We start from the raw sequence: 12680 nt of genomic DNA on the forward strand, positions 1-12680 counted from the left end.
CTTGCTTACCACACAGACATCTCTTTCTTTGCTTGCTGCTATTCTTATCTGGAGCCACTTTCACTAGATTTGTCCCTAGATTCTTTTAAGCTCTTACAAAATGACTTTACAATATCATACAAGACAACTTCCTTAGAGACAATTTAGGGCATAGTTTTTTTTCTAGAATGTAAGACCACCTATGACATCAAATGACTCTGGTGTTATTAGAGACTCTTCCCCGCATCCCATGGAATGCTTCACTACAAACATGTTGGAAATTCAGTGTGTTGAAGTTGAAAATTAAGCTTAAATGTGTGAGCAGATTTACATTCCAAGATAGCAAAAAAAAAAAAAAATTTTTTTTTTTCTAAAGATTCCAAATTGTGGTCCCAAATTATGGCTCTATCCCCCTAAGCAGCAGGTAGTCTGAGAATTTTCAGCAATGCCTGCGTACCTGGGGTGTGAGGTAGAGACAATAGACTACTCACAATCCCCTCAATTCCATTGAGACAGGGGATGTCAGAACGGTGGCATGCTAGGTCACTGACGCACAGGTAGGGAAAAGGGGTCTTTCCTTACCTCCCTCTACACCATGAACTCTGTGGAGCCTCAGCTGCTTGCACTACAGACACAGGGGACTCCCCAGGTGAGGCTTTGACACCATGGAGAGCATGAGGATGACAAGGACAGGAGTAGGGTGGTAGGGGAGGCTAGGCTGGACCACTCCCTGTATACTCCATGTAGATGAGCAAGCTTCCAGATCCCCACTAGTGCAGGGGATGGGGGGAATGTCAAGGCTGCCCAGTCTGGGTTGGTGAGAACAATGGAGTCCCCATGTCAGGAACTCTCTCAGAATTAGGTAACAATTTCCATGAATTTTGTGAGCCATTATAGAGAATTAATGAATCCACAGGGGCAATGAGCAAGTAGGGGCTGGCAGTAGAGAGTTGATTTGTGTAGACCCAGCTCTGGGTGGTGGGTGATAGAGAAAGACAGCACAAGCAGTTGACGAAGAAGGGTAGAGTCCTTCTAGCTTGTGACCTCCTAGTCCTAGGGGACTAGAGAGAGAGAGACAGAGACAGAGACAGAGAGATAGGCAGACAGAGAGCGAGATAGGCCATCTGATCTGAAGTGCAGGGAGTTGTGGAGACTCCTGAGCCTATGCCTGGTCCCCAGTGACCGGGCCTCAGGTAGCCAGGGATGTTTTGACTCGGCTCAGGACAGCCAAGGATGAGGTCTGATCTAACTCTGGGTGGTTAGGGTCAGAGGGAGGAATTGCCACGGAAGTGGCTGGCAATGAGGAGTGGAAATGTGGGAAGGTGAGGCCTGGATCCACTTGCAGCTTGGAAATGGATTCATGCTGATCCTTGCAATGCAGTTAATGATAAAGGTGGGGTATGCCCACCTTGCCCCTTTTATAGTGCAGTTGGCAGAGTCTCAGTCCTTAGAGTTGGTGATGAGGATGAGGTTTGGAGCCCTACTGCTTGAGGCTGTGGCAAATGCCTTGCTGCTCTCAGCAAAGACCTGAACTTTACCCCCTCCAGGGTAGGGACCAGCAGGTACTGCCATCTTGTGATAGCATAACATCACCTTCAGTGAGCTGGGAATGAAAGAGCAAATTAGACACGTAGGTAAGATTTTAGAGGCCTCAGTATAGAATCTGTGAAAGTTGGACATATTATTATTATTATATTGAATTATTAGCATATAGGAAACTCATGTTGCCTGGAAATCATGTTACTATGGAAGAAAGTGTTTCTGTTCCTATTCAGAGGCCAAAACCTCCATCCACTGCACTCCTAAATATCCTAATTAGGTAAACATTCAGGGTCAGAGACAGTTAATGGGCCCTGTTTTTAGTGGGATGTGCTATTGTATCCTAACATATCTGAACTGATGTTCTCTTGAACTTTCTGGTTCCTTTCTCATGGAGCAGGCAAGCCTGGGTAGGACTGGCCCCTTGGGCCAAAACAGGTCATCTTGATTCCTCTCCTTCCTCCTTCTAGGAAGGGATTCAGACCCTCTTGGGATCTGGCTCTTTCTTGCTGTCTTTTGACTGAATGTGCAGATTCTAAGATTTAGATTTGAAGGATGAATCACATGTTCAATTCTGTTCATACCAGATTGCCTTGGGGTTTAGGAAACATGGGCAGCTACTAATATCATAATAGTACTTGATTCCCTTTTGGTGATTGTTCTTGGGTATATTTCCTCAGCACCTCGTGAAAGGGAGGAGGGGTGATTTATGAGGTAGAATTCAGGCATTCCCAGACCCTTCCCCGCAACCATAATACCACAAAACTCTCCTCCAGTCCTAATGCTGTTATTGTTGTTAGGTGCCGTTGAGTCGATTCCAACTAATAGTGACCCCATGTGAAAGAGCAGAACTGCCCCATAGGTTTTCTTGGCTGTAATCTTTACAGAGGCAGATTGCCAGGTCTTTCTTCTACAGAGCCACTGTTTAGGTTCAATCCGCCAACCTTTTGGTTAGCAGCTGAGTACCTAACCATTACGCCCAGGCAAAAGTCCTAATAGTTGCATTTAACTCAAAATCCCCCTGATCATGCTCAACTAAGAGGCAACTTACTGTGGTAGAAAGATGGGACAAGGCTTTAATGTGAAGGAGCTCTTCATAGATAATCTCTAGGTCATCCACCGTCCTTTGGCCAGGTCTACAAAGGAAAAAGGAAATAATGAAGAGTAAAAAATGGAAATGGCTTCAGGGGTCAGTAATGTGTTCAGACATTCTTCCTCTATAAAAAAGACATTGGCAGAGGGAAAGATTTATGCCATTATAACCCCTAAAGGAATTTTTGAGATGAATGTATTCCTTGATGGAAGGGAATCCAAGAGATCAGCTGTGCAAACAATCCTCTTCCCTTCTGCTCTCAGAGGGAAAAGAACCCCCACTCTCATCGCAGTTTGCTAACTTAACTCTTACTTCATAGAGTATTATGCTAAAAAAATTACTTTTGATCACCACCTTAATCAATAACAACAAAACTCGACTTTTAATGCAACTAGGAACAATTGGGATTAATCCAAATTCCTTGGGATCTTGTGTGATTTCTCAGCCAAAAAGAATAATAACGCTGCTGTTACTATTGATTAGGGTTATGCAATATGCTTCTTCCAAAGGACTTAAACAATGTACATACACTCAGCATTTTCTTACCTATCTGTTAGGGGTTGAACTACGTCCTCCCAAAAGATATGTTGAAGTCATAACCCCCAGGACCTGTGAATATGACTTTATTTGGAAATAGAGTCATTAAAGATGTAATCAAGTGAAGATGAAGTCATTAAGGTGGGCCCTAATCCAATACGACTGGTGTCCTTAAAAGAAAAGGGAAAGAGACACAAAGACACGGAGAACAAACACCACATGATGATGGAGGCAGAGATTGGAGTGATGTGTCTAAAAGCCAAAGAAAAAAAAGCTGGCAACATAAGAAACGAAGAGAAAGGCCCGGAACAGATTCTCCTCTAGAGCCTTCAGAGGAGCGTGGCGCTGCTGACACATTGATTTCAGACTTCTAGCCTCCAGAACTATGAGAGAATAAATTTCTGTTGTTTTCAGCCACCCCGTTAGAGGTACTGTGTTACAGCAGTTCTAGGAATGTTACCGTATATTAAACATTTAAACTTTAATGAGCTTCTGACAGTGTTACATTATTATGTTATAATTTAATGAGTGTTTCTTGGCCAAATAAATCCAGGAAGTGTTGGTGTGCTGAACACAGTACTGAATTTGGAGTCTGAAGACCAAGTTCTAATTTCAGAGCAACCACTCATCATCCCTGTGACATCACAGCCTCAGTCTCCTCATCCATACAATGGGGATAACACCTTCCCGAGAGAGATGATGTGAAAGCCAAAGGAAGCAGCAAACACGAAGTTACCTGCATATTTATTTGTGTAAGGGAATTAAAAACTACAACAAAGTGATCTTCAAAACCCATCTTCTTACACAAGAAGTTAAGCGAGTTTACAAATAAAAAATGATATTCTGGTCCAGCAGATTGGACCAGAAACTTAGTGAATTATTAGAGAAGTACTCTGAGCAACCAAGACTTTATTATAAATATGCTAAAATAGTTAATAGAATTAAATGATTTTACAACTGCATTATAATATAGGGAAGGTGACAAGTCTAGTGAGAGCTAATTGGGGTAAGTAGGACAATTCTTTGTGTCCCTTGTACATTATCTTCACAAGGACAGCTTTAACATGAAAAAAAGGATATGATATCGCTCTGTTACAAAATCAGTGGAGGATATATTTCCTAATCCTAACTCTTCAAAGACAGATATTAAATCCATGACCCTAGGAGACACCAGGCAGGTTCACCACCTGCCAAGCATCACCACTGAAGGACATACTGATGTAGCAATCTAGTGCTTACTGGTGGAACCCAGAAAGTATGGGGTCCATAGAGACACAGACGGAAAAGCTGTGGCCACAGGGGCTCTGGAGGAGCCAGGCCTTCTTAGCAAGGGTTCTAATCTATTACTTGACTTAGACATGGGGATTTTGAAACTAGGACCCTTGAGGATTTAAAAGTCAATTGAGCCACCTCAGTCTATCCACTACTACAGAGGCAGCTAATGTGCAAGTCTCAAGGTAGGCGTAATAGGATTATGGCTCTTCAGCACAAGGAGCAGTCCTGCTGTTCTTGCTACTTGACATCAGCTGCAAATAGCATGGAACCCTACTAGAAGCTTGGCTAAAAGAGAAAACAGTCACCAGGTCTCTTTCTTACCTCCAAGGGGTTGGCTGTTATGGAGGGAGGAGAAAAACTCAGTTGGGAAAAGAAAGGGTCAGAATTTAGCCCTAAAATCTTGACAGACTCGATGTTTGGAATTATGGGAGAAGATCTCTACAAGTTTAGGAGTGTTTATATAATACCAGTATGAAAGCTATACTCATCAACTCTTACAGATTAAAAATAAGTGCTGCTATAAATCTGTTATATTAAAAAATTTATTTCATCCAAGATTTAAAGCATATGATGAAGAACCGTGTCAGATCATCCAGGCAGTATTCTAAAAACTTGAGATAGTGGTTTAAGGCTGCCCTTTGAGCCAGCACTTTGAGCCAACAGTTAGTCTTAGGACCTGTACCAAAGTGTGTGTGAGTGGGGAGGGGTAAAGATGTCTAAATTCGAGCTATTTTTGAAAACATATTCAACTTCCTTTCCTTCCCACACCGTCAAGCACTCCCTGAAGCTCCTCCCCCCCCCCATGCTGCCTGCCCTCCTGGCTCTCTTCCTGCTTTTCTAAACATTTCTCCTAAATGTCTTTCTTGGTCTGTTGTTATTTTGTCCACATCTTGAATTGCACTCTGCCCCAAGGCTCTGTCTTTACCTCTGATCTCTTTTCACTCTGCTGCTCTCTCCCTGGGAAAAATCTCTAATTTTCATCTCTATGACAATTAGATGTACATCTTTATCTCCAAACAGACCTCCTTCCTGAGCCCCAGTGGCCTCCTGGACATCTCTTGCTAGATAACCCACAAGTACCACAAGCTCAGACATCCAGAAGTGCTCCCTCATCATTACACAGGCTCTTTAAAACCAGATCTCAATGTATTTTTCCAAACTTATCTACCTCCCCTTGTTCAGACCTTCTTTTATGTCCACATTCTTTGCTCCAGCCATACCAGGCATCTCTCCATTCCTTAAACATGCTATACTTTTTCATGCCTCAAAACCTTTTCTCATGCTCTTCCCTTTGCCTGGGATATTTTTCTCTGCCTCAAACCCAGCTCAGGATGTCATCTCTCCTAGATAAAACTGGTTCACCCACCTTTATTCTTCCATGGCACAGGGTCCTACTGCTTATCGCAACTTATCGTGATGGATGTTATTACCTTAACTATCCATAACATTAGACTGATCTTCTTAAGAGGAGTAGTATCTGGTAGCGCACACAGCATTGGATTGGAAGCAGAAACTGGATTTGAGTTCTAAATCATGAACTTTGTGCTTACACAGTTGGTCTAATGCCTAATTCCTGTGTCTGTAAAATGGGAATAATAAACAAGATTGTTGTAAAGATCAAATAAGATAATATACATGACACATTGTATAAACTAGGAAATACGGCACAAATGCAAAGTGGTCTTATGATTAGAGTGGGTGTTCAATAAATTTCATTGGATGAATGAGCACGCAGGTTCTCACAATTCATGCTCAGTCCAGGGTCTGCCCAAGGGACAGCCCAGCAGTACCATGGACCAGTTCTTGATTTGTGGCCTGAGGAGATGGGGCTTATACTCTACTATCCCTCCTACTAAGGGCTAAGAGAGATGAGGTGCCCAAGGCAGCTTACTTTCAATATATGACACATTTATGCCATGGCAAATACTTAATAATTAATAAGGGGAAGGGCATAGGATTAAAATGATGGACCTCACCTCTTACCCCAATTCTCTTGAAATGATAGAAAAGAGCCCTGGTGGTGTAATGGTTAAGTACTCAGCTGCTAACCAAAAGGTTGGTGGTTTGAACCCATCAGCAGCAGGCCTGGCAATCTGCTCCCATAAAAATTACAGCCTAGGAAACCCTATGCGACAGTTCTACTCTGTTACATGGGGTCCCTATGAGTTGGAATAGACTTGATGGCACACAATGACAACAACAATCTTTACAAGAGCAGATTACCAGGTCCTTCTCCCACAGAACTGCTGGGGGTTCTGAACTGCCAACCTTTCAGTTAGCAGCCGAATGCTTAACCATTGCACTACCAGAGCTTGTTAAATTTTCCTTAGACTTATGCATTCAGTTGCAGGGAACAAATTACCATCTTAGATCTGCTGTAAGAACTCAGTCAAAGGAAGTAAAGATCGGGGGGCCCTGGACTAACGGGACCATCGCAGACCAAGCAGCACCTGTTGGGATGGGCCCTTCTTTGGCCAGATTTTTGGCTGCCATGCTAACGGCGTGATGGAAAAGGTATTTTAAAGTCCAAAAACCACTGGGAAACAAACAACAAACAAACAGCACGATGATCACCAGAAACAAAAATAGGTCAATCAGGAGACCACAAAGTTTTAGGAGCTCTTGGATGATAGAAAGCAGACAGGAATAGAATGTCTGAGAAGAATACTGGAAGCAAGCGCAGCTCAGCACTCCCAGAAGAAAAGCAGCACCGGAGTAAGCACTGTCACCAGCAGAGGCTCTGCCTGGACAGGCACAAAGGGCAGGAGGAGGTGAGGTCAGGGTGATTCATCACAGGCTGCTCCATTCAGATCAGCTGGGCCATTCAGCTCCCTCCTTCCCACTCCCTCACACTGAGCAGTGGGCAGTGGCAGAGTTTACCACCAGGCTAAAACCTGAGACCTGCTCTTTAGGGCAAATGCCCAGGGAGGGCTCTTGGGGTAAGCACTGGAGCCTGAGAGAGAAGCTGAACAGATCATGTGAAAACTCCAGGACTTCCCTGGAGGCACAGAGGAGGGAAAGAGAGGCAGCTCTCCAGGAGGGAAATACATGGAGGGCTCCACTTCTGAGGCAATCTTCTCTATTATGGCAACTAGTGGGAGAAGGGGTAGGGGGTTCGCTTCAGCCTGCTGCTTCCCCCATGTATGCTCCATAAAGCAAAGCGTATGCTCCATAAAGCAAAGCCTACCAGCAAACATGCCTATCAAAGAGTCAGCCCCACTGCCCTTGGGGGAGGCCCTGTCAGGGTGTGAACCGCTATACCTGCACAGACACCCACAGGGTGACCTATTCTACCCCTGGTCCTCCATTCATCAATGACCAATACGCAGAAATAAGGACCTCCATGTGGACTCCCTGGATGCTGTGGAGAACCTCATGGCAGCTTGTTGAAACTGAGTGGAACAAAGCCTAAAAACAGTTTGATCTCTGCGTCTTAAACAACATTCAAAATGAAAGGGAAAAAAAAAGGAAGGAAAAAAAAAAAAAAACCAACCCTGTGGTCTACAGTGGTCAGTGTAATCACAGGGCAGGACACTGTCATTTGGCAAGCCACCCAGGGAGCAGTGAACCGTGGGTCCTGTTTCCAGAAAAAAATTTCAGTGAGGTTAGAGAAGTCAGGGCTTCAATGTGTGAAGAGACTTACTTAAAAAAAATGAGTAGATTCACCATTTGCAAAGTGACAGAAACATTCGAGAGAGGTTTGTGAGGAACTAGGACACTATCCCCCAGGGGTGTTGCCATGTCATTAGGATCAAAAGCTGAGGTAAGTCCCAGGGAGAAGGCCAGATGGAGCAGAAGTCAGCCTAGCCAATCTGTGCCCACCAAAGTGGATCAAAATGTGAGCCCCTCCTGCCCCGGGTGGCTCTTGGCAGAAAGAACAAGCCCAGCCCCTTCGGGCCGCCAGCTCAGAGCTGCTATGCCATCTAGTGTCTCAGACAAGGCTCACCTCTCTCCTCACATCAGATGAAGGTTCTCCTCTTGATCTATACCCCCTTCTCCCAAGAGCACCCGATAACATCTAAAACTGAGTGTTCCCCACCCCAATCACTGAACAAAGTCATATTTTAAAAGCAGGGTTTCTCATGGCAAACAGTAGCAGTTAGCACCTTTCATGATTTGGTCCTTATGGGGGTGGCAGGGAAAAGATGGAGAAGAGATTCTACAAATCAGCCCCCAGCCTGTTGAAACAGTAATGAAAGGGTCCCAAGGACTGAAGGCAATTTGGCTTTCAAGAGTAAAGGGAACACTCGCCCGAGCAGGAGGCGCTAACTCCCATGTACCTTTGTAAGAGTAACGTACAAGGCTGGGGACTGAATGGACTCTCGGGCTGCTCTGAGTGGCGGCTAGTGAATGCACCTGGCCTTTACTCGTCCTTCTCCAGATGTCACAGGGAGAGATAGTAGGCACCCCTGCTTCTTTACAAACCTGCATGGTGCCACATTGATGTGGATTTGTTGGCTCCTGCTGTGGAAAGGCCTAGTTTCTGCAGGGGACGCCTTCTGGCAGCAATGTCTAGTTACAGACACGATAATAAACGGGGATGGATGGAGAAGCAATTTATACATTAAAGGATGGGAGGGCTCAGGTGATATTGGAAGGTGCTGGCAAATACAGTTTTATCAAGGAATTTATCAAGGTCAGAGACAGAGCTCCTCAGCTATTGGAACGTGGATAAAATGAAGGATTCATCCAGCCACCAAGCAGCACATTGGCACGGCCAGCGGTAAAATATGCAGGTGAGAAAGCAAATAACCTAATTCCTCTAGACCTGTCCCTCGTAGACCTATTCCCTGGTACATGGGGAAAATACCCAGAGATGTCAACGTTATAAATACCTACTTAAGCTATGGTCAAGCTTCAAAATAACTGAAATGCCTTACGATTTTTTTGGAGGGGAAGGTGCTTTATTTTTGTGGCAACATTCTATCCCAACCGATTTCATTCTCCTGTTTATAAGTCATTTCTCAAACTTGGATCATCATTTCCCAACACTTTTAAAACCTTCTGGAGATCTCACTTTTCCTACTTCCCTTTGTGGTGTGGTTAGTCACTTCCTTGTCTAACAACGGTCCTGGGTGGTGTAAACAGTTAACGTGATTAGCTGCTGTAACTGAAAAGTTGGAGGTTCAAGTCCATCCAGAGGCACACTGGAAGAAAGGGCTGGTGATCTACTTCAGAAAAATCAGGCAATGAAAACCTTATGGGGCACAGTTCTACTCTGACATGAGTTGGCATTGACTCAACTGCAGCTGGTGACTGGTGTTTAATAATTAACAAAACCAGCAGAACGTGTTTCTTTCTTTTCTTCACCTCCTAGGACCCTTGTTTCTTTTCCTCTGCTGCATCTGAAGTGTTAGGAGCACGATGACTTGACATTTAAAGTGTCCCGCTCAGCTCCTTGCCATGTCACCACCCCTTCACCTTATCTTTAATTCAGAAAAGGGAACGTTTTCTAGCTCCGATAGCAGAGTCTGGGTAACATAGGGAATCTTTCCTTCTTTGTGAAGTTGGAAATGAGCATGGTCTACAGCTGCAGCAAAAGCTTTATGAATATTGGTGAGAAATGATGTCATCCCCATCAGGGCATGTGTAAGGGCTCCATAATTCAGACCTCTTAGTGTTTTTTCCTAGGACAATGTGGCTTGAGGTTTTGCCTGTTTAAAAACTGAATATGCCCACTATTTTTCCAGCAACAGTGTTAACTATGAGGATACTCTGGAAGTTTAACATTAAACATTTTCTATATATTTTTTTCTTCTTATTATTTTTGTGTTATTATTGGCCCTATAGACCTGTCTAATCTTTCGCTGAAGGGTGAACTTCGGGAGTGACTTCAGTACTGAGTTAAAAGGGTGTCTGGGGGCCATACTCCCAGGGTTTCTCCAGTCTCTGTCAGACTAACATTAAACATTTTAAAAGGTACAACTACAAATATTTTCTATTAAAAAAATCAAAATAGCAGATTGAGCAAAATAAACAAATCTGGATAGAGTCAGATAGTGTAACTCCTTGCCTCTGAGTATGAGATATATATACACATGTGTGTGTGTGTGTGTGTGTGTGTGTGTGTGTATCTCTCAGTGTTTTCATTTATCTTGGTCACAATGTGCGGACTTCCCTCATATTGTGTATTGCCTTTCCCTTCACCAGCATTAACATGTGTCTACTATCTGGTAAGTGAGTCTCCCTCCCTCCCCTTCCCACTCTGGTTACCATCAAAGAATGTTGCTTTCTGTGTGTAAACCTATTCTTGGCTTTTTACAAAAGTGGTATCATACAATATTTGTCCTTTTGTGATTGACTTATTTCACTCAGCAGACACCATCTAATAACCTCAATTTCTTCATCTGTAAATTGCAGATAATAACATTAGCCCTATCTAGTTCACAGAGTTATTTTGAAGCTCAGAGAGATGATCTATGTGAGATGACCACATAAACTATATAGTGCTGTTCAAATACTAGTTTTTAGATTTAGTTTGTGGTTCTGGCTAATGGGTTCATGTGGCGGTAAATTGACTCTGATAACTAAAATGGGGCTGAGGGTTGTCAGTGGTTTCTATGCTACCTTTAGACTAAATTTTCCAGCAACCCTTTGAGGGAGCTGAAAAGAGAAGCAGATTAATGATCAGAAGTAGGGTTGCCAGATTTAGTAAATAAAAATATTACAGGGGACATACTTATACTAAAAAATTATTTATTGTTTACCTGAAATCTAAATTTAATTGTATTTAATCTGGAAACCCTCATCATAAGGCAATTTAAAACTATAAAGCACTTAATTCCTGTGGAATCAGCTTTGAAAATGGATTTTAAAACTTTAGACCCATATGGCCAGTTGGATTCTGCTGCTGATGAAACATAGCAGACCCTGAATAGCTAAAACAATGGCGAAAGAGAAGAACTAAGTAGGAGGACTCACATTTCCTTATTTTAAAACAAACTATACAGCTACAGTAATCAAAACAGCCTGGTACTGATATAACAATAGACATACAGACCAATGGAATAGAATTGAGAGTCCAGAAATAAACCCGTACATGATTTTTGACAAGGGTGCTAAGTCCATTCAATGGGGGAAAGAACAGTCTCTTCAATAAACGGTGCTTGGCAAATTGAATTTCCACAAGAAGAAAAATGAAACAGGATCCTTTCCTCACACCATACACAAAAATGAATTCAAAATGGATTAAGGACCTAAATATGCAAACTAAAACCCTGAAATTCTTAGAAGAATAAGCAGCGGCAACACTGTCAGGCCTACCTTTCAACAATGGATTATCTAATATAATAACAAAAGCACAAACAGCAAAAGACAAAATAAATAAATGGGACCTCATAAAAATTAAAAACTTTTGTTCATCAAAAGACTTTGCCAAAAAAGTGAAAAGACAAGCTACCGACTGGAAGAATATCTTCAGAAACCATACATCTGATAAGAATCTAATAAGCAATATATATATATAACTTCAACAACTGAACAACAAATAGTCAACTCAATCATAAAATGGGCAAAGGACTTGAATAGACATTTCACCAAAGAGGACATTCAAATGGCCATCAAACAGATGAAAAGATGCTCAGCATCATTAGCTATCAGAGAGATGCAAATCAAAACTACAATGAGATACCATTAAACTCCCACTAGGATGGCTAAGATTAAAAAAAAAGAAAAAGAAAATAACAAATGTTGGCAAGGATAGAGGGAATTTGGAACCCTTTTCCATTGCTGGTGGGAATGTAAAATGGTACAGCTGCTGTGGAAAACTGTGTGGCGGTGCCTCAAAAAACTGAGAACAGAAATATCATATGACCTAGCATTTCCACTCTTAGGTATATAGCCAAAAGAAAGCAGAGACTCAAAGAATGACTTGTATACCCATGTTCACTGCAGCACTACTCAAAATAGCCCAAAGGTGGAAACAACCTAAATGCCCATCAGCAGATGAATGGATAAACAAAATATGGTACAAACATACAATGGAATACTACTCAGCCAGGAGGAGAAATGAAGTCTTGATACATGCTACAATATCAGTGGAGCCTGACGACATTATGCTGAGCGAAAGAAGCCAATCACAAAAGGGCAAATATTGTATGACCTCACTTATATAAAAAGACAAGAAAAGGCAAATGTATAGAGACCAAAGTTTATTAGTGGTTACCAGGGGCAGGAGGGAAGGGGAAAAGGGAAGGTTAAGGGTGATAGAAAAATTACATTGATTAAGGGTAGGTTTGCACAGCCAATTACTGTAATT

The 12680-nt window shown here is 42.6% G+C and overlaps 1 protein-coding gene across 1 annotated transcript in view; it reads right to left on the reverse strand.

Annotated features, from left to right (window-relative positions):
- Positions 1-12680, reverse strand: part of RAPGEF4 (Rap guanine nucleotide exchange factor 4) — a 375780-nt gene that overhangs the window by 65963 nt on the left and 297137 nt on the right. Inside the window, exons 11-12 of the mRNA XM_004375502.2 lie at positions 2566-2654; positions 13-26 (exon numbers count right to left, since the gene is read on the reverse strand). Of these exons, the coding sequence (XP_004375559.1) occupies positions 13-26; positions 2566-2654 (103 nt within the window). The remainder of the gene's footprint in view (positions 1-12; positions 27-2565; positions 2655-12680) is intronic.

Source organism: Trichechus manatus, unplaced genomic scaffold, assembly GCF_000243295.1.
Source record: "Trichechus manatus latirostris isolate Lorelei unplaced genomic scaffold, TriManLat1.0 scaffold00037, whole genome shotgun sequence".
Taxonomy (NCBI): Eukaryota; Metazoa; Chordata; class Mammalia; order Sirenia; family Trichechidae; genus Trichechus; species Trichechus manatus.